General features: G+C 38.6%; 1 protein-coding gene across 5 annotated transcripts in view; it reads left to right on the top strand.

The window, feature by feature from the left end:
• Window positions 1–1,572: 1,572 nt before the first annotated feature.
• The window catches only part of LOC129358995 (eukaryotic translation initiation factor 4 gamma 1-like), a 33,568-nt gene continuing 16,666 nt past the window's right edge, over window positions 1,573–18,474 (top strand). The window contains exons 1-9 of one of the 5 annotated variants that reach the window (XM_055028307.1): window positions 1,573–1,616; window positions 6,955–7,011; window positions 7,097–7,218; window positions 7,935–8,021; window positions 8,686–8,718; window positions 11,017–11,037; window positions 11,482–11,673; window positions 11,769–11,862; window positions 16,671–16,807. In XM_055028307.1, coding sequence (XP_054884282.1) covers window positions 7,144–7,218; window positions 7,935–8,021; window positions 8,686–8,718; window positions 11,017–11,037; window positions 11,482–11,673; window positions 11,769–11,862; window positions 16,671–16,807 — 639 coding nt within the window. In that variant the 5' untranslated portion in view covers window positions 1,573–1,616; window positions 6,955–7,011; window positions 7,097–7,143. Of the gene's footprint in view, window positions 1,617–6,954; window positions 7,012–7,096; window positions 7,219–7,934; window positions 8,022–8,685; window positions 8,719–11,016; window positions 11,038–11,481; window positions 11,674–11,768; window positions 11,872–14,378; window positions 14,544–14,766; window positions 14,954–16,670; window positions 16,808–18,474 lie in introns of those variants that run through there. The other 4 variants (XM_055028306.1, XM_055028308.1, XM_055028309.1 and 1 more) reach the window with 4 other exon arrangements.

The raw sequence follows: 18,474 nt of genomic DNA, 5'->3' as shown, positions 1-18,474 counted from the left end.
TTTTTCGTCAGGGGTATTTTCAGACGAGTTTCAAGACTGGCTGCTACTGATGATCCTTCCTACCCACAGACAGAATCACCATCCACAAGTCTTTAGAGGTACTTTTTTTGGTAGTACGCTGTAGTAGTACTACAGCGTACTACCACTACTAGTCCTTAAGGCATTTTGTTTTCCTATAGGATAAACTGTTTTTGAATTTAGTTGAATTCTCAAAATTCTATGTTGCACTACTTAAAACTGCATTAATCAGTTTCACTGCTTAAAATTGAAACTGGTATCTTATGTAAATGGATAAGGTGTGTTTTGAGTTATGATGCATTATGTTATTCAAACTATTTGGGAAAAATATTTTCCAAATATTTTTGTGCATTTTTTTTAGGATAAAACAAGATTCCATTCCACTCATCCCAGAGGAGAAATAAAAGAAAAAACTAAACATGACTAAGGTATTTACTATTTGGAAGACACGGCAAAAAAAAGAACAGCAACAGTATTAATATTGTTTAATAGTGCATTGATTTTTGAACTCCATGCTTTTTGTTTGATCCATCTCAACTTATTTATTTTTTTTATTTTAGCACTAGCATTAATAAATCAAAGAATGTAATTGTACTAACTATTGGGTCTAGACAACTTTAAATTCATGCTGCGGTGGACTCATGGTTCTGAAATCTGATCAAAATGCAAAAACTTGGTCTATAAATGCCACAAAACCAGTGGAACCTCCAGATATGACAAGAGCAGGTTTAAAGTTAGCATTTTGAACTTAAATGTCCAGCTTCTATCCAATTTGAAAGGGAAAATATTGAAATTTGACTGCAAAAATATGTAATTTTGTAATGAATTATGTCAAGAAACAAAATTCTGTTTTTTCCATTGGCTGGATATCCTGACAAGCAATGGATACGGAAGAGGATTGGAGCCACTGAAGAAAAAGAAACCCTAGTTTAGTACTTCTAATGTTTTTATCTGAATTTTTATTTTATCTTTTTGTCAGAATACTGTCTTATCTCAATGTTATTCTTTTTTTATGTCCCTGACCTGCTTACTTATTTGGGATGCAGCTTTTTATAATAGGATTAATAATTGCCAATCCATATGGGAACCATAGTTTCTATCTCAAAAACTAGAACTGGCTAAAGAAAAGTGGAAAGCCATCCTATTCAAAACAGATTTGATTATAATGAGGCTCTCACAATGCAAAGCTGTAATATCCCAGTGAAGGAAAAATTGTATCAACTGCATTAAACTGTAATAAACGGTGGAAGGCGCAAAGAGTTACCGAATCAACCAAAGCAAAGACTGAATCCCAAAATAATCTTTGGAATACAATTTTTGAACACTTTCCTGAAGTCCTTTGTTTACTTTTAAATTTCCATGAAAACTTTGGAGATTGAACCTGTTTAAACTGTAAACATATAATGACACTTTCTCGGTTTTACGCACATTAACACGTGTTATTAGAAAGATTATTGCTGATATGAAAGTATCCATAGTGCGAATGAATGATTGCTGCCTGGGACATTTTCACGTGACTAGTTTTGGCCGGAATTAGTAGCTACCGGCTTCCGGGGAGCTTTCCGTCCGTCCGGCTCTGCGGACTCAAGGAGAGAAAGGTAACACCGCGGTCCTCGGCCAAATTCTTCATTAAAATATCTAGTTTTTCTTATATCTACCACAGGATATTGACTTTGACTGCCTGGGGATAAGTTAAAAGCCAGTGTCATAGTTTTATTCCCGGCACATTGCTCTGTGGTGGGACTTTGTGGAGTGCTGACTGCTGCTCCTGCTGTTTTCAGGGATTAGCTAGCGCTAGTTAGCATTGCGTGCTAAGACGACGTGGGTGTTCTTTCTTCGCTAGGCGCTACGCTGACTAGCAAGCTAGCATTACAGCGTACTACCACTACTAGTCCTTACTCACGGATAATCTGTGCTATACACTACATATGCGAAGAAATAGACTGACAGTAGCATCGGTGCTTAGCGTTATTTATACCGTAGCTATCCTGCCGTATACTACATCGCTAGCTGTTATACCACTTTGTACTATATTTATTTTAGTTGTGGCAGAAAGTGATGGGACATACGTCTCACAGTTTGTGTTTAAAGCAAAAAAATCTGGAACAGTTTCAGACCAGAACAAGTCTGTGATGATTTGATAGTCGGAGCCATTTGATTACTGTGCAGTTTTTGTGCCAGCAATCTGAGACGTGTGGTTTCTACGGTGAAGAATCCAAACACCACAGTCTGACTGTTATCTGTCCACGAGACAAACTGTTCTGTGCTCTCATTTTAAGATAAAACACGATAAAATATATCACGTCACGTGTATTTTAAATAAGCTTCAGTGTGTTTATCGTTTTTTGTACCATTCTTGAAGTTTTGCTAACTGCAATGCCCTCTGAGCGGGGGCAAAGCAGGACAAGGAGTCTGGAATGTTGGATTTCATTTGAGCATCATCTGGGATACCGCATCTGCAGCATTGCAACAGTGGACGCTGCTGCAAAGGCTGGCAGCGTTGGCAGGTGTGTGTTAGGTGCGAAATAAGAAAACAATCACTATTATTTTGTGATTCTGGTGCTTTCATGTGCAGCGCTCATCCACCGCTCATGTTAATATTTCGCCAGTGAGAAGCTACTGAGTACCGAGCAAGAGCTTTTACTTCAGTCAGTGGCATCCTTTATTGATTATCGCGTCTGGCTAATTCTTGGCTTGGCAGAATTCATGTTATGATACACGCGTGGTTGTCATAGCTAAAAACGGGCCTAGGCGTGGTTGGCGTGAAGCCGGCTGCTGGGCGGCGTATCGCGCCAACAGCGGGAGGAACCACGTGGTGAATCCAGGTTGGGCCTAGGAAAGTTAGCATGATGGCTAACCGGGCGCTGAGCAGAGCTCGGGACATTCCTGCTCCGTGTTTACAGGCGCTTATGTTTGAGGAAAGTGCTTCTTATGAATGAATTTAACGCCATGGCACGTTAGTAGATGTCATCGTAACGCATTGCTTGCGCGTAGACAGACACGCCCCTGTGTCATAACACAGCTATGTATGCCCTCCCTTTACATTAAATATGTGCTGGTGATGGTTGTTTGAACTATAATGAACTGAGATTGGTGAAAACAGAAAGCCTTAATGTTCGTTTTTGAGCTATTTCCTGCTGCAGAAATGATGATCCTGATGTTCAACACTGCAGACATGTGACTCAAGCAGGAGATGCTAGTCCAAAATGGACGTTGATTACTTTGCATAATATATAGATATGTTTACCCCAAATATTTCTTTCTTTGTTGGCAAACAACTGCCATTGTGATGCAGGGATGTCAGACATGCTTCAACCAGAATCTGAGATTTAATCACAGCAGAGATTTAATCACAGCACAAATGTATGGTGTGTCAGAACCAGGCTGTCACAGTTTTGCTGCCACATGCCCTGAGTTCATGCATGAGTGGGCTCTGGCAAAATGCTTTGGAGGATGGCGAGGGAGAGGAGAAAGATGATGACAGGTGTTGTGATGCCTCGTTGCTGCAGCATAATGTTTACTGCTTGCAAATCCTTTCCACTGTGGACTGTGTCAATAGTTTGTCATTCACTTAAATTGATTATTCACTGCTAATTGTTGGCTATATTCATCAGAGTAGTTGAGATAACACTATATTGTTATTGTTTTTGTATTTGTCATTCTATGAGCCAGGAGCTGTTAACTGATTTCAAAACTGAGATTTCTATTGAATCACTTATTGAAGACGTGATTGTGTCATCAGTTGTTGAAGGAGTTATGGCTCCGGTATAGTCTGTACTGAGTGGAATGCATCAAGTTTTCAGTGTCAGGTCTAGGTGAAGAACACAGGCTTATCATTTCCACCACCCAGTTTCATTCTCCTAATAAATGCTTCATATCTACTCTTACTCACACAGCATTACTTCAGATTGGGCTGGAAAATATATAATATATATATATTATATCAGTCTATCAATTAATTTTTTAAATTTTATTTTTAATCTGAAATGCTACCAGACGGGTGGGACTGTCTTTCCTTTTTTTCCCAGTTATTCCACCATGCAATTGTTTTGTTTTTGTGCAGTTTAGGCACAGTGGGAAACCCTGAAACTGCTGCTTCACAAATTAATCAACAGGTTGTTACTAGATAACCACTGGATGAGCGAGTTAGTTGAATCCACCATCCTTGCTTTAACAGTTGAGTGGCTAAAGTCTTTCCTCTGCCTGAACAGAATGTTGTGTGGTTTACTATTGTAGTTCTGTGAAATGATTTAATTTTCCATGTGACGTATGGTCTATTGATATTGATCACATGTCTATTGCAATACATATTATTTATTTATTGTCCAGCCTTTGCTGCAGATGAGGTTTCAAATGATTACTGAATCGAGATGAATTATCTTCAGGCTGTTTTCTTAAAAAAAAAAAAAAAAATCTGACCAATGTGAATGAGTGAATATGACACATAGTTTATAAATGCTTTGTTCTTTTTCTCTGCTTATGCAACCCGCCACCTCTTATATTTTTTGTTCAGTAAAATGTTCTATAAGGAGTGTTCATAGTCGGCTAACATAATAAGTGTTATGAATTAGCATTTTTTTGTGCTGATGTAACATTTAGCCAGTTGGATGGAATCTCATGGCAGCACAAGAAAATAAGGATTTATCACACCTGATATCGTCATTGCAAGATTTTCTGTTGTTTTTTTTCCCTTCTCTTCATTCTCCTTTCTTCCACTCCTCTTTTTCTGACAGGAGTTGTACCACTGTAAAATTTTGAGGTGCAATAAAAGCACCTCTGTGCTCCCGTTTGGATAGCTTTCAGACAGTTTTTGCAGAAGGTATACTTTTGTGATTTTTAGTCCATCATAACGCTGTTTCGAAAATATGACTGCCATACAAAAGGATGGCAGCACAATTGGGGTATGGTATGAGGGTATGACCAAAGAAAGACTGAAATCTTGAGTTCAAAACTGGCATCTTTATTGTCCAGCTTAAAACGGGATGAAAATGAAAACTTTTCTGAGAAATTAAAGTCAAATGTGAACAGTCAGAGTTGGTTTAATGCAAAGTTTTTTTGACTGTGGCTGAAATCAGCCCAAGCAGTGAGGCCAGTGTAGTATTTATGTTTGCATTTGAATAGGCATTAATCTGAGTTTGTCTGCAGCAAACAGGTGCTCTGCCACTCTCCATTACTGGGTCATTATGCTTATGCAATAGCTGGAGGAGCATGTTTCTGAAATGGGGGCTGTCTGGACCCCTGTGGTGCTCGCATGTTAAGGCGGCTCAGATGACAGGACGGCGTGTGAAAGCACCACAGTGAGATGTGGAGTGCAGTGGGAACTTTGCTTCACTTTCTCTTCAAACTTTTCCTTTTTTTTTAGTTCTGCATACATAAATGTCTGATGGTTTAATGTTTAATTGGTTATACAAGTTTGCTTAGCGTTGTGCTCCAAATCCAATAGGTTTTATTTGTGTGGTTTCCAGCTCACCAGAGGAAAGCCCATGAGACAGTCTCTGTCTTTTATTGATCCCATTCAGCCCTCAGTTTATTTATTTAACATTTTATTTTCCTTCCAGTCCCTACATGGCCTGGGAAGTGTGACTTAGGCTATGACTTGTGCTGGTTGTTCTTTTCCCTGACATTTCAACGGTTTTATTCTCTCCTCATATCTTGCCTGAATCAGTAACTGCAGAACTTTAAATGTTAATGTCTTCACCAGCGTTTTTCTAAGTCGGTGATGCCATCTGGCTGAATGAATGGAAACTATTACTCAGTTAAAAGCAAATGTAGTCATGTCAGTGTTTTTGTTAGTGTGGGTATAGTTATGAAAAGATCAGAGGTTATAGTCCCTTCTGCAGTGTGATTTCCTTGAAAAAAACACCCTTAAGTCACCATGACTCATGGCTTTTACACTGTTGCTTCCTTTTGTTTTTTCAGTAAGGGAGAAGGGTGAGCAGATTGGTATAGAAGTGTGCTATTAGCATATATAATAGAGGCTTTAGTTATAAATAACGAATGTGGCACCACAAGAAAGACTCATAGAACTGTCAGAAAGCTTTTAAATGAGCAATGCTTTTCATTCATTTACATCATGTTGCACTTATACGATAAAAAATAGGACTTCTTTATTCCATGTTTGGTGAACAGATGCTTGGATGCTTGCTTCAATAAGTTGTTAATTATTGGTCACTGTTGGTACCAACTTAAATTTACTGGTAATAGCTGAATGTGATCCACATTACGTATTTCAAATGGATGTTCTAAAAATTTCTCGAACTTTACCTGCTTTGCTGCAAGAGAAACGTTGTGTCTCTCGTGCTTATTTTTTTAAGAAATATTTATATTTTTTTAACCTTTTCACATTTTGTCACAACAAGAAAAAAAAACAGTTCAGGGTAATTTTAAGCAGTCAACTATGTTTTTTTTTTTGGGTGGGGGGCACTGACTGGTAAATACAAATGCATTTGTAAGAAATATTTGTTGTTTTCTAACTTTGTGTTTTTCTGTGACATCAAATTGAAATGTATACTGAGGTCTGTGGCTGAACATGAAAAAAATGTAAAAAAAAAAAAAAACTTGAAGCATTATTTATCAGGTGCTCTACATGTTTTTTTCTTTGTTTTTTTGAAAAGACAAGCAGTGAAATGTTTGTATTTCATCCAATTAAGTTATTGTGGCTCTTTATGTTTAACTCATTACCTATTCATAGACACAATAAGTGAGGCAGTTTTTTAACAATTAAATACATGTCACTCCAGCCATGAGGTTTGCGCTTTTGTGTTGGGAAACACAAAAATTTAATATGTGGCATTTTTTAAAAATCTACTTGTTTGTGGTCAGTGGTGTTTTTGCTCTTTAATCAATTGAGAAACAAGTAATTAAATGCTGAATTGCTGTTGAAAATGTACATGAAACCAGAACATTGTCATTATTATGAGTTTTTCTGTCTTTCAGGAACAATATCTTTCCACACAGAAACTACTCTTTGGACCGAAAAGGAAAATCATAAATGTAAGCCCTTTTTTTTATTGTTGTTTTTAACACATCTTAACAATTTTTCACGCCAACTGAGGCCTTCTGTCTTCTATTTTGTTAGATTTTTACACAGGTCCACATCTGCCTCCCCATGCAGAACCCCATGAAATGAATAAAGCACCACAGCCTATAACAGGACCCCCCTCTGCCCCCCATCCTGCCCCGTCCCCTGGTCTTTCACAGGTAAGTCTCAATAGACTCTTGAAGTTCATAAAGTTTAATCTCACTGAGGTTCATCAGAGGAGAAAAAAATCCAAGAAGTTGATGATATTGGCCTAAATATATTGTCATTTTCATATTAACCTAAAAGCTGCTGTTAATGATTTATGAAAAAAATCACAATTACTTCAAAATTTGCATGTTTGTTATATATTTTGCCTATTGAGGTTGCCATGTTTTCACCTATGCAAAGCATGCTGGGTTAATGATGTGGGTAGGTCATAGTGGACTCTGCAACTGATCTCAGCTCTGATGAAATTAAATAATGGAGCATTGATATTTTAATATAATATTCAGGCCTGATAACAGGCCTGCTGGATCTTTGGCGTACCTGTGAGAAAAACCCCCCCAGAGATTTAGCAGGCATTTCTCTGATTGTAACAGAAGCGCAGAATTCACTCCCTACATTGGGTTTGTTAAATTCCTTCCTGAATGTTGTCCATTGGTAGAAACAAAATTCATAATAATCTATCATTTAAGAGGCTTTAAGAGCAGTTATGGATATAACGGTAGTGATTTCATATTGTGTGAAGCTCTAACATATTGATGTTTCTGTCAATGTTCTAACAAGCGTATCTATAAGAGAGAGGGTTATTATGGCTGCAGTGTGAACATAAACTTCAGGGCAGCCTTCTTTTTCCAGTTTTTCTCATGTTTATATCCATTTCCGTCTGTTGTAGCCCTCATTTCCCCCTGGGCAGCCTTCTTCCGTTGTGTTCGCAACCTCAGCACCTCCACAGATGAACCCCACACCACAGCCTCGACAGGTAAGACTGACCGCTGACCTGCCCCTTACCTCCAGTGATGCTTTTCTCAACCCCTGAAAGGATAACTTTTCCTTTCACATCAATGAGCCAAGCTTTTTCTTTCTTCTTCAGCCAGGCTTGCTCAGTCAAAAATTCTCATAAGGCAGGGAATATATCAATATATAGCTCTTTCTACGGGAAATAAAAGGAACAAACAGTATAGAACTGATGTGTTTAATGTTTCAGGTTGTCTATGTTCTCATGGCTTCTTCTCACGTTTCCTCACCTCTTCTGGTGTTCATTTTCTAAGCTCATTTTGATCAGATCCGCATGGTTTGGGTCTTTCACAGTTCATTTCATCTTGCATGACTTTGTAGAATTGGAGTGTTTTTCACTTGGTGCTGAATTGGGGCTTTAAGGTAATTAATATGTATCCATCACTCCTAGTGGACATCTGATATCTAGTTTTTATTTGCTAAAAAGAAGTTGACAGTTAAGAGTTACACTAGTGGTGGTTTATCTGACCTTCCTGCTCATGCTTTATCATAGAATGTTGGCTTTTCACTTTTCTTGTTTTGGAGATCAGGTGCGAATGTACAGGAGAAAACTGTAAACGGAGAGTCATGCATGAACTTTGAGCTTCTGTCTTTAACATCTGTCTTGTCTGCCTCTCCTCCTCCTCTAGTTTGCCCCCGGGCCCCGACCTTTACACCAACAGGTACTAACAGCACATCTGACTAACATCGGGTGGGAATCAAATGGTTACAAAAGAGTTGAGAATTAACCCTTCCCTAGTTTCATGAATAAAACACATAAAAACCAGAAGAGAATCTTGTATTGCATTAAAACTGAAACACTACGGTTCGTGCTTTTATGTTTGCAAAAATTCATGATTTACTTCCACTAAGGACTTCAAACCGCAGATTACATACAGAGACAAAGTTGCTTCAGATCTTCGTAAGGGTTAAGTAGTGTGATGAAACTCCTTTATCAGCTTCACTGAAAGATTTCTTCTTCTTAAGGTGTATTTTGTAACAACAAGGGTTTGGCATCTTAGCTGTAGCACACTGTGGTAAGTGATTCTTGGAGAAAGTTTGGACAAGTCAACCTGACAGAACAAAAGATCAAAGAATAATTTATTAAATCAATTGGACTGTCTCAAACTGGGAAAATCCAAACACTTTGAAACAAACCTTATTAAATAGGTTTCCACTTTTAAAAGCATTTCTGGCTACAAAAAAGACTTATCGCTTGAACATTCCCAAAAGTGACTGTTTTTAAGATGGTGCTTATTTTGGACACTACATTTAACATCAGACAACGAAAGCTTGTTAAATAGGCCGCTGCAGGCTCGGCAAATACCTCAGCCAGTTATCTGACATCAGGTTGTTTTGCTGCCAAAGTGGCTTTACAAAGAGCAAAATGGCAGAATTTAAAAACCTTTTTAAACATTTACATTTGAATCGAATATTTAGCTTAACTATTTGGGTGAACTGTCAGAATTTGTATCTTGACAGTATATTTACTGGTATTCTTTAGTTCAGTAATGTACTTATTTGTGTTCTTTCACTCTTAGTCCACTGATGTAAAAATATAAAATATTACAGAACGTAAAGTAGCGCGAGATATGAAAATATTTCACCAACTTCAGTTGCAGTTGTTTCATTTTTGTCTTTAACTGTGAAATAAACCTTTTGGTCCACGTGTTGAACTGGAGACAACTTAAAACAACATCACCCGAGACAACTATGGGATGCTCAGTATAGTCTAAAAAAGCTCAAAGTATGAGCATTTTGTTCCCCATTGTGTATGAGGCGTTCATGGACCGGATCTCCAGGTGTAGGCATGGAGACAAGTGTGTTTACTTTGGGTCTCTAATGAGCTTTGTGCAGATGATGTGGTTTTGTTTGCGCCTTGAAGCTGAAAGCTGGGTCTTTCACCGTGCATTTCTGGAGCAGTTTGCGGCTGAATGGGGAAGCTGCCGGGATAATAATTAGCTCCTCTAAGTCTGAGCTCATGCTTCTTATCTAATAACAAGAGGACTGCTAACTGTATGGGTCTGTCTTATGCGGAAGGTTTCAGGTATCTTGATGTATTATTCACAAGTGATAGTAGGATGGAAGAGGAGAGGAATCAAGCTGATTTAAAGGTTCCTGTTTAAATTAGACTGATGAAATGAGTCACAGCTGGAGAACATATCCTCACAATTTTGTTTTAAATAACGGCAAATAAATATTTTTTTTCACTAAATCTAACAGAATTACTTGTGGCAGTAATTTTCCGGAGAATGTTTTATGTAATGTTAGATGGTGATCAATTCTTTTATCACAATAAGAAGGTGTTTGTTTGATTCCCTCATTAAAATTCCTCCCAGGCTTTCCCAACTGACATTGTTTTGACTGCTGTCTGCTGCAGCAAAGAGATTGACTGCTCATTAGGTAGTCTACAGGTGATTCATTAAAAACGCCACGACCTGAGCCTTTGACGCATCACCTCTGGACGACTCTGGGAAATATGCAAACTTGAGGAAGTAAAGAACTAAAACATTCTCCAGTTGACATAAGAAAGCTGTTTCAAAAGCATTTGAATTCTTTCTTTGAAAGAAAGTTCACAGTAACAAGCCATCATTTTTAGTGCATGTCTGATGTACTGTGGTCAGACTCTACTTCAGCATTTTATTGATATAGGCAGTTTGAAATCAAATGTTTGTTTTACTGGCTTTCGCTGAAGTTTCACTGTATAAAAATCCTGTCAAAGGGTAACCACTGGCTATTAGTTCTAAAAAGGTTTTAAATAGTGTTCATCATCTAAAGTGCATGGATTCTTTTGAGCTCTTGGTTCACTGCGGATCCACTGTTCTTTGTGTTCTCTGCATGATTTTTGTTAGCTCACTGCTTGCCTCAGAAAGGGCTGTTGCTCTGCTCTGATTGATGCTTTCTGTTTCTCAATCCTCTTTCTTTCACCTTCTGACTCCTTCTGTTTGCCGTGTTTCTGTGTTCTGTTTGTGCTGCTGAAGGGAAGCTTCAGGTCGCTACAGGTAACTGGATTTGACCTTTTTTTTCTTTTTTTTTCTCTCGTTTTCATGTTGAGGATGTGTGTGTAATAGTTGGCAGGGGTTTGCATGATTGGCTTGGTGTCAGTTTGTTAGCTTCCAGCCCTGCAGCAGAATGTCAATGAGGAGGCTCTGAATGAACTCATATTAGCTGCTTCATCCCTGCTGACAGGCGGGGCCAATATGTTTCCAGTTGGATCCTGGCCATATATTCATACAAACTGTTAGCCTAGCTGCACAGGTTAGCTTCTCTTGTCTGTGACACAGTTATCTTTTGTTTTTAAATGACAACAAAAGATTTTGTGTTTTTCCATTCTATCTTTTTTTATTCTCTTTTCACTTTTTTTGTTGATACCCAGGCCTTTCCTGCTCATATTTCTTCCACTGTTCTACCCGTTCTCATCCTGCACACCTATATTCCTCTTGCAGCCCTACTACACCAACAGAGGCAGTCTGCCTCCCAGCAGCGGGCCTCGGGGCGTCCCAGCTAGCACCACACCCCGGGCTGTGACACCCACCCATGTCTACCAGGCGGGCCCTGGCTCCCAGATGATGATGATCCCCCAACAGCAGTTGCAGTTCCCCAGCTCACCACAAGCCCCAGCTTATTTCATAGGACAGGTAATCAGATGCAGTTTTAATTTTCACAGCCTTAAAAGTGATACCGTGGAATTGATTTTCTTTGGTCTTACTGTTTTTTTTGTCTTTTTTTACAGTACCGTTCTCAAACGTATGTGGCCACGCCACAGCAATACTCAGTCCCAACTGGAACCCCAGGTTTCTACCCAGGCACCAGCCCTGCTGAATATGGTACTTATGGTAAGAGGCTCTGCTCTGGGCCTCGACTGCCATACAAACATGTCACTGCGGTACCTTGATTAAAACATGTCAGGTTAGGGAGCATGTGTAAATTGATGTAGATTGTGTCTTATTAACACAGAAAATAGATTAACAAAAATGAACTAAACAATATGTTTAGAGATGGAAAATAAGAGTTATGTCAAATACTGCTAAATGATGAAAACACTAGGTGACACACTGGTAACACACTGTATAATAAATAAGTTGGAAGGGTTTTGATTGCATTATTTGATGTATTAACTTTATCAAGCCATTGAGTTTTGGCAGGTTATGTTCAGTCAATCTTCTGGAAATGGAAAGAGTAAGGCGCAACATCAAACCTAACAAAAAATTGACTCCTGCTTCAAACTGATGCTAAATACATGCTCCAAAAGAGTTGGCAGCTGTAATTGCAACAAAAGGGGGGCTGAATAAAAAATGCACTCCATAAATAACTTGATTCTGTTTATATAGAATGTAGAATGAACAAGTAGCATTTTCCTTCCACTTCAAATAAGCATTTCTTTGTTTTGGATTGTCTTAAAAAATCCTAATTTATAGCCATTACATATGTAGTGTAGGGCAGTTGGACTTTTGCAAGGCACTGTAGGTGGATATAGACCTTGCTGCTGTGCTATCCCACCATCTAGAGGTGACTGGGTGTCAATGCAGCACAGAAAGTGATAATGCCTTTCAGCAGACTTGCTGACCCCTCACTGCCAGGCATTCGAGGTATGTGTTGTCTTTGTGAAACTAGTCCCTCACTAGAGTGGTGAAGGCAGAGTTGTAGAAATGGCCTCCCCCCTATCACTCACTGTCCTGCTCTTTGCTCTTCATGTCACATGATCTAATCGTGCCGTAACCTTTGAAGCTGCAGTCACTGCATCTGACTGCTCACAATACACAGAACTGCTCTAATAATGAAATGACTGTAGAATATTTATGGAATGCAACATTACTGAGATATTGTATGTATTTATGATCAACTTAAGATAAACAATTACAAAGTCAAATGTGGGTTGCACAAGTACAATTTAAAAGGCTTAAACTTTCCAATAGTACTTAAATAGCTTTCAAAAAGTGAATGTGTCTTTAGGCACAAAGCTGAACAGATTTGAGGGTTGATTTAATTAGAAAATTAAATTGCCTTTATTGTGTTACATAAGTTTCTATTCTACCTAAAGAGAAACTAGCTGCTCCTGAAAGCAAACTGCAACGTTTCATCAGTTGTTTACATCTACTGGATTTTGGGGACATTCTTCCTTGCCAAGCACTTTAGTCTGAGGTATTCAAGGCATTGTGTAAAATTTACTTTTTTGAACTTTGGTTTGAGCTTTCAAAGTTATAACATAAAAAGACATACCTGGAATGTTGCTTTCATTTTTTCATGTTTGCCTTAATCTCCCATGACAACCATTCAGAGTTGCACAAATTTTTGGTCTTGCAAAGTGCCGCCTAGTTACCCAAGGCTCCTCCTTGAAGCTGCAGCCTTTCCTCTAATAGAGAACCCCTCCCCCACAAATCCTCTACTTGGCTCCTCCAGACTAGTGCCAGCAGCTATTATCAAACACCTGGTGGAACTGCGAGTGCTGAGCTTATCATACAAACTACAATGTCCCTAAATGGCATCATGAAACAGCAGTGTTGTAATGGCATTCTGAAAGGAGAATGTATTGGAAAGCATTGGAAGGCAGAGATTAATTTCAAGGCATCCAATATGGATATGAACCATATCTTTGATGTATTTGCATAAATTTTAATAACCTTTTTCTTGCCACTAAGGGGTGTTGTGTTTAGGGTTTTAGGTTTCTTTTTAAGTTTATGTTATATTCAGCATTTTCATAACACCCGAAGGTAATATAGTTCATTGATTGGGCTATTATTGATGTCTGATTCTGGTTGCCTGGCAGTTATGTTAAGTCACATTTTAGTTTACTTGTGATGTGTAAAAGACACTTTTTACTACCTTCAAAACTAATTTTAACTTGCTTTTTCTTTAACTTTTTTGGAAGCCTGATATGCCATTTATAAAGTTTCAAATTGTCTAGAGGCCAGTTTAGCAGAGGCTCAATCTTTAGCCTGAAGGCCTTAGACTGAGTTTTTTTCTATCTTACTGCGGTGCTCATCCCATCAGTCAAGAGGACACCAACCTAAATACCCGAAGTTTCAATTGAGAAAAACCTTTGTAAAAGAAGAAGAAGAAGAAAAAAAAGAGTGGAGTGATCTTACGTGGCTTTAGCTATTTTTAACTCTGCCACCTGCCAAGAGCGATTTGATAAGCAGGTCCCCTCAGGCCCACCCCGTGTATTTGGCTCTCATGTTGTCGCTACAGCTGATCAGATGACAAGTTCATGGTGCAGAGGTACGGGAGTCTTTGGACCAAGAGGGGAAGAAGGTGGGGAGGGAGGAATTAGGAAGGTCAGTGGGAGGAGCTAATCAGAAACTAACTCTGTCTGTAGGAGGATGGACTGAACAGTAGAAGAAGTCAGTCGGAGAGAGAACCGGTAGAGAGAACTGGAGGAAGTTTAGAGAGGGGGTTTGAGGAGAACCCTTCTCTTTTTCTCCTCTCTGTACACTGTTTTGCATTCAGTCGGAGTTCCACATGGGGAACCGTGGTTCGCAGCAGCAGCAGGACTCTGAGGTCTCTCAGGGTAGGTCTGTCATGCTCCCCCACAGAACCACAGATCCAAGCTTCAGTAAAACAAAAGTCAGGGCTTCAGTCTCTTCTTTTTTATGGTTTAGGGACGCTGTCCAGGAATCGTGTCATTCTACCTTTTGGCACTCTCTGGTAAATGGGCCACGTCTCACTCGCACTTTCTTTCTTTCTTTCTCCTGCGCAGACTCGTCCTCGAGACTGTGTGGGTTTTGACTATATTTAGGCTGTGCTGTTCCTCGTCAACAATGCAGACTCAGTAATGTTAGTTAGACTGAAATGCACGATGGAGGGAAGGGAGACTGAGTGGCAGCTAGCTGTTTCTGTGCCTGAAGAATGGCCTCTTTGATTTAAAGTTTGCTTTTCTCCCTCTGAGGCTGGATTGTCGGAAGCCAGAGAAAAGGCCAGGTAATGCCTCCTAATGGCTGTGTTTGTTATTGAGCAATTTGCCTTGTGTTGTGGGGTTTGTTGAGGATTTTTCAACTTGTGGGAACCTTTAGGGAGGGTTGGAGGTAAATGTGCTTCACAGGCAGGAGTTTTCTAAATAGATTTTCTGAATGTGATACTTACAGCTCGCCTTAAGCACTGAGGGTCAGCTGTGCCGAGCAGTGAGGGACTGCTGAATCATTGTCTCTTTGCCCTCTGTGTGCTCTGTCCAGACACATGGACCCAAAATATGGAGGAGTGTGGAATTGAATTTATATACTTTCCTGGTCTATGTATATATCTATGGAAAAAATATATATAATCAATATTTTGTATTTTCCAGCCTTTCCTGTCTTAACAATTATTTCTTTGGTCCTTTTCCGACTTTTTGTCTCTTCCTTATTTTTTCAATCTTCTGTTCTTTAAAGTATATTTTAATTGTTTATTTGCTTTTTTTCTTTCTTTCATTTTTTGGTATTTTCAAATTTTTCCTTTCACTCCATCCATCTTTTCTTCCTTCCTGTCCTGGATGTTTTTATCGATGGATTCATACATTTTTATAATTCACTCAAACGTTCCTATCCTGCGTTTCTATTCTTGTTTGTTGCAGCTTTTATGTTTAAAGCCTTACCATAAAAATATATGTACCATAAAAATATATGTAATAAATTGGTGGACTATTATAGACAAACACCTTTCTACTAAGGGGATGGGTAGTTATGTCCACTGCTGACCTCAACCAGCTAGATGGAAGAAGTCTGGAACCACCAAGACTTCCTAAAGCTGAATCTTAGTCATCAAGGTGACCAAGAATCTGGTCACCTCCCTGCTTTGTGAAGAGAAGAAAACCTTTCATCTTTGCAGTTCACTGGCATTTAGATTTAAAATGTGCTCTAAGGTGCTCCCAACCTTGTACTGGGCTGTTCATTTGTCAGCAGGGTGATAACCTCAAGCATTAAGCCAAGACACTAAAGGAGTAGCTTCAGGCTAACTCTATGAATGTCCTTGTGCTATCCAGTAAGAACATAGATTTGAATCTGATTTACCATTTTGGGGAAGACTTGAAAGTGCCCATTCATCAACTGTTTTCATCCAACCTGAAAGACCTGGGGAGGTTCTGAAAAAAAAAGGGCTAGACTGCCCAAAGATGGATGCTAAGCTTGTGGCATCATATTCAATAAAGTAATTCACAAAGGCTGTAAATACGTATGTTCATGTGATTTCATTGTATTTATCTTTGATGTATTTGCATACATTTTAATAACCTTTTTCTTGTCACTAAGGGGTGTTGTGTTTTAGGGTTATGAGGAAATATTTTATTGATTCATTTAAGAATAAGGCTTTAACATAACAAAAAGTGGGAAAATTGGAAGTTCTGGGAATATTGTAGGTGCACACACTGTACTTTTGGATAGTATCTTTTTGCTTTTAAGTCAAAAGTGTCCTCAATGTCAATTTAAATTGATGGAAATGTTCTGGGTTTTTTTTTAAACAGAATTTAAGTGTTTTCCATGAACCTTCTCTCACTTCCTTAAAGATATAAAGAACAGGAAAGGTTTGAACTTCTCAAACAGCTTATAAACACAGGGAGAAGAACTGTTTCTGCACATACTGTGTGGATCAAACCCTTGTTTTACTCTTGTAACATTAGGTCAGTGTGTGTTGGTTTACATTTCTCTTTCTGTTTTATCCTCTACAGGGACTTACTACCCTGCACAGCCCACGTTCCCTCCCTCTGTGCAGGCAGCGCCTGTCATTATGAACCCGGCCCCCCAACAACAACAAGCACCTTCTCAGCCTTCTCAACACATCCCCACCAAACGGGAACGCAAACAGGTAGAGTTAGTGGTCTGTAACACAAAATGTACCTCACTGTAAATGACAGCATTGTGACTTTTAGTCTCTGCGGTACGTGATTAACTTCTTCCTGATACTCATTTCCTAGAAAATCAAGTTATATCTTTACAGAATTCCCCTTTGGTTAATAATAATCCTTATATTTTAGGCTTGGTCATTAAATTGCAAGTTTTTTCTTCAGTTTACTTGGAATGAACAGCCTTATCTGTCTAGCTTTGAAGCTTCAGTAACTCCTTTGGGGCAATTAATTGAGCATGATGTGTCTTTCCTACTCATGAGAAACTTCCAGAATTGTGATAGTAATACGCTTTACACTCGTATTACTGTCACTATCTCTGAATAAATTGCAGTGGTTCTTGAACTAAAAAAAAAGTATGCGTTTTAATAATATGTATTAATGCAAATATTGCATATAGTCATATTGCTGCAACTTCACAAACATGTTGTTAAACCTTAAAGGTATCATTTTACTAGACTTGCTTTTAATGACACTTGGGGCTTAAGTGATGAATTGATGATTGAAATTATCAGTTAATTTAGTAATTGATGAATGTTGACTGGAGTAGGCAGACTCAAATAGGCGATTTGCTGAAAGAACAAAGAGTGGTAATTAAACCGTAACTGTTGTCCTCTTTCTAAGGGAGCCTCTTTTTTGGAGATTTTTTTGTAGAGTTCTCTTGATTTGGGTGATTGACACATCTAACAGCCAATAGAAACAGGGGGATTACAAAATCCTATAGCAACATCATTCATCAATCACAAAAGAGCTAAAGTTCCAGCTGTGCTCTACCAAAGGAAGTGTTTGAGTACATAGGCGGTATCCATGGAGACAGAAAAGTTGAAAATAGTGAGAAATCACATCAGTGTGACACAAGGACAATGGATTACAGCACCTGAGTGGAAATATTTACTCTCACACGGATTATGACTGTGACACAAAAAAGGAAGGACTTAATTTATATTTTTAGCTTTGTGAAATTAGCTGTTTTTTTATTTTTTATTTCTTTGACTGCTGGTTCAGTGAGTTTTGTGCATAGCATGGTGATTCTGGTATTGTTGGAAACAGCAAAGTCTGGGTTTTCAACTGTTTGGTAGATTGTGTGGGTAGGCTCTTGTTGCACTGGTTCCTGGTGTTTACCAGGTGTGAGTCGTTAGCATCTAAATAGCGCCTAATTATGCTTTTTTTTTTAAATCTTTAATGGTTCACCTGGGTGTTGTTGAGGTAGAAAATTTTGTTATCACTTAGATGAGCTTTTGCTCGTTAATAGATATGCAATATGCCTTTACTGGTTATTGTATAGCATGTGCTTAGATTGGTCTTGGTAGAAGTGCTGCAGGACCCAAAATTGGGTCTGTTTTTGAGCATTGTGTTAAATATGTTTTACTCCAGTGACATAGATTTCTTCACCTGGTTCAAATCCCGTGAAAACAAAAAACCTTTTACAGCACTTTTTGCTTTTCGATTGATATTTAAGCAAGCAAGGCTTAGCTTTTCACGTTAGAATAATTTTTTAGCTGCAGTCATTCTTTGATACAAATTATCGAGTGTACACTAAAGGAGTACTAAAGGAATGTTTGTGTTGCATTTTTGTTGCATGTTAAAAAAAGATTTTAATTGTTACCATCTTTTAATGTTTTTCAAAACA

The sequence above is a fragment of the Poeciliopsis prolifica genome, unplaced genomic scaffold, assembly GCF_027474105.1.
Source record: "Poeciliopsis prolifica strain line A6 unplaced genomic scaffold, Auburn_PproV2 SCAFFOLD004, whole genome shotgun sequence".
NCBI classification, from domain to species: domain Eukaryota; kingdom Metazoa; phylum Chordata; class Actinopteri; order Cyprinodontiformes; family Poeciliidae; genus Poeciliopsis; species Poeciliopsis prolifica.
The sequence above is the reverse complement of the archived record's forward strand: the minus strand, read 5'-3'. Positions and strand labels throughout refer to the sequence as shown.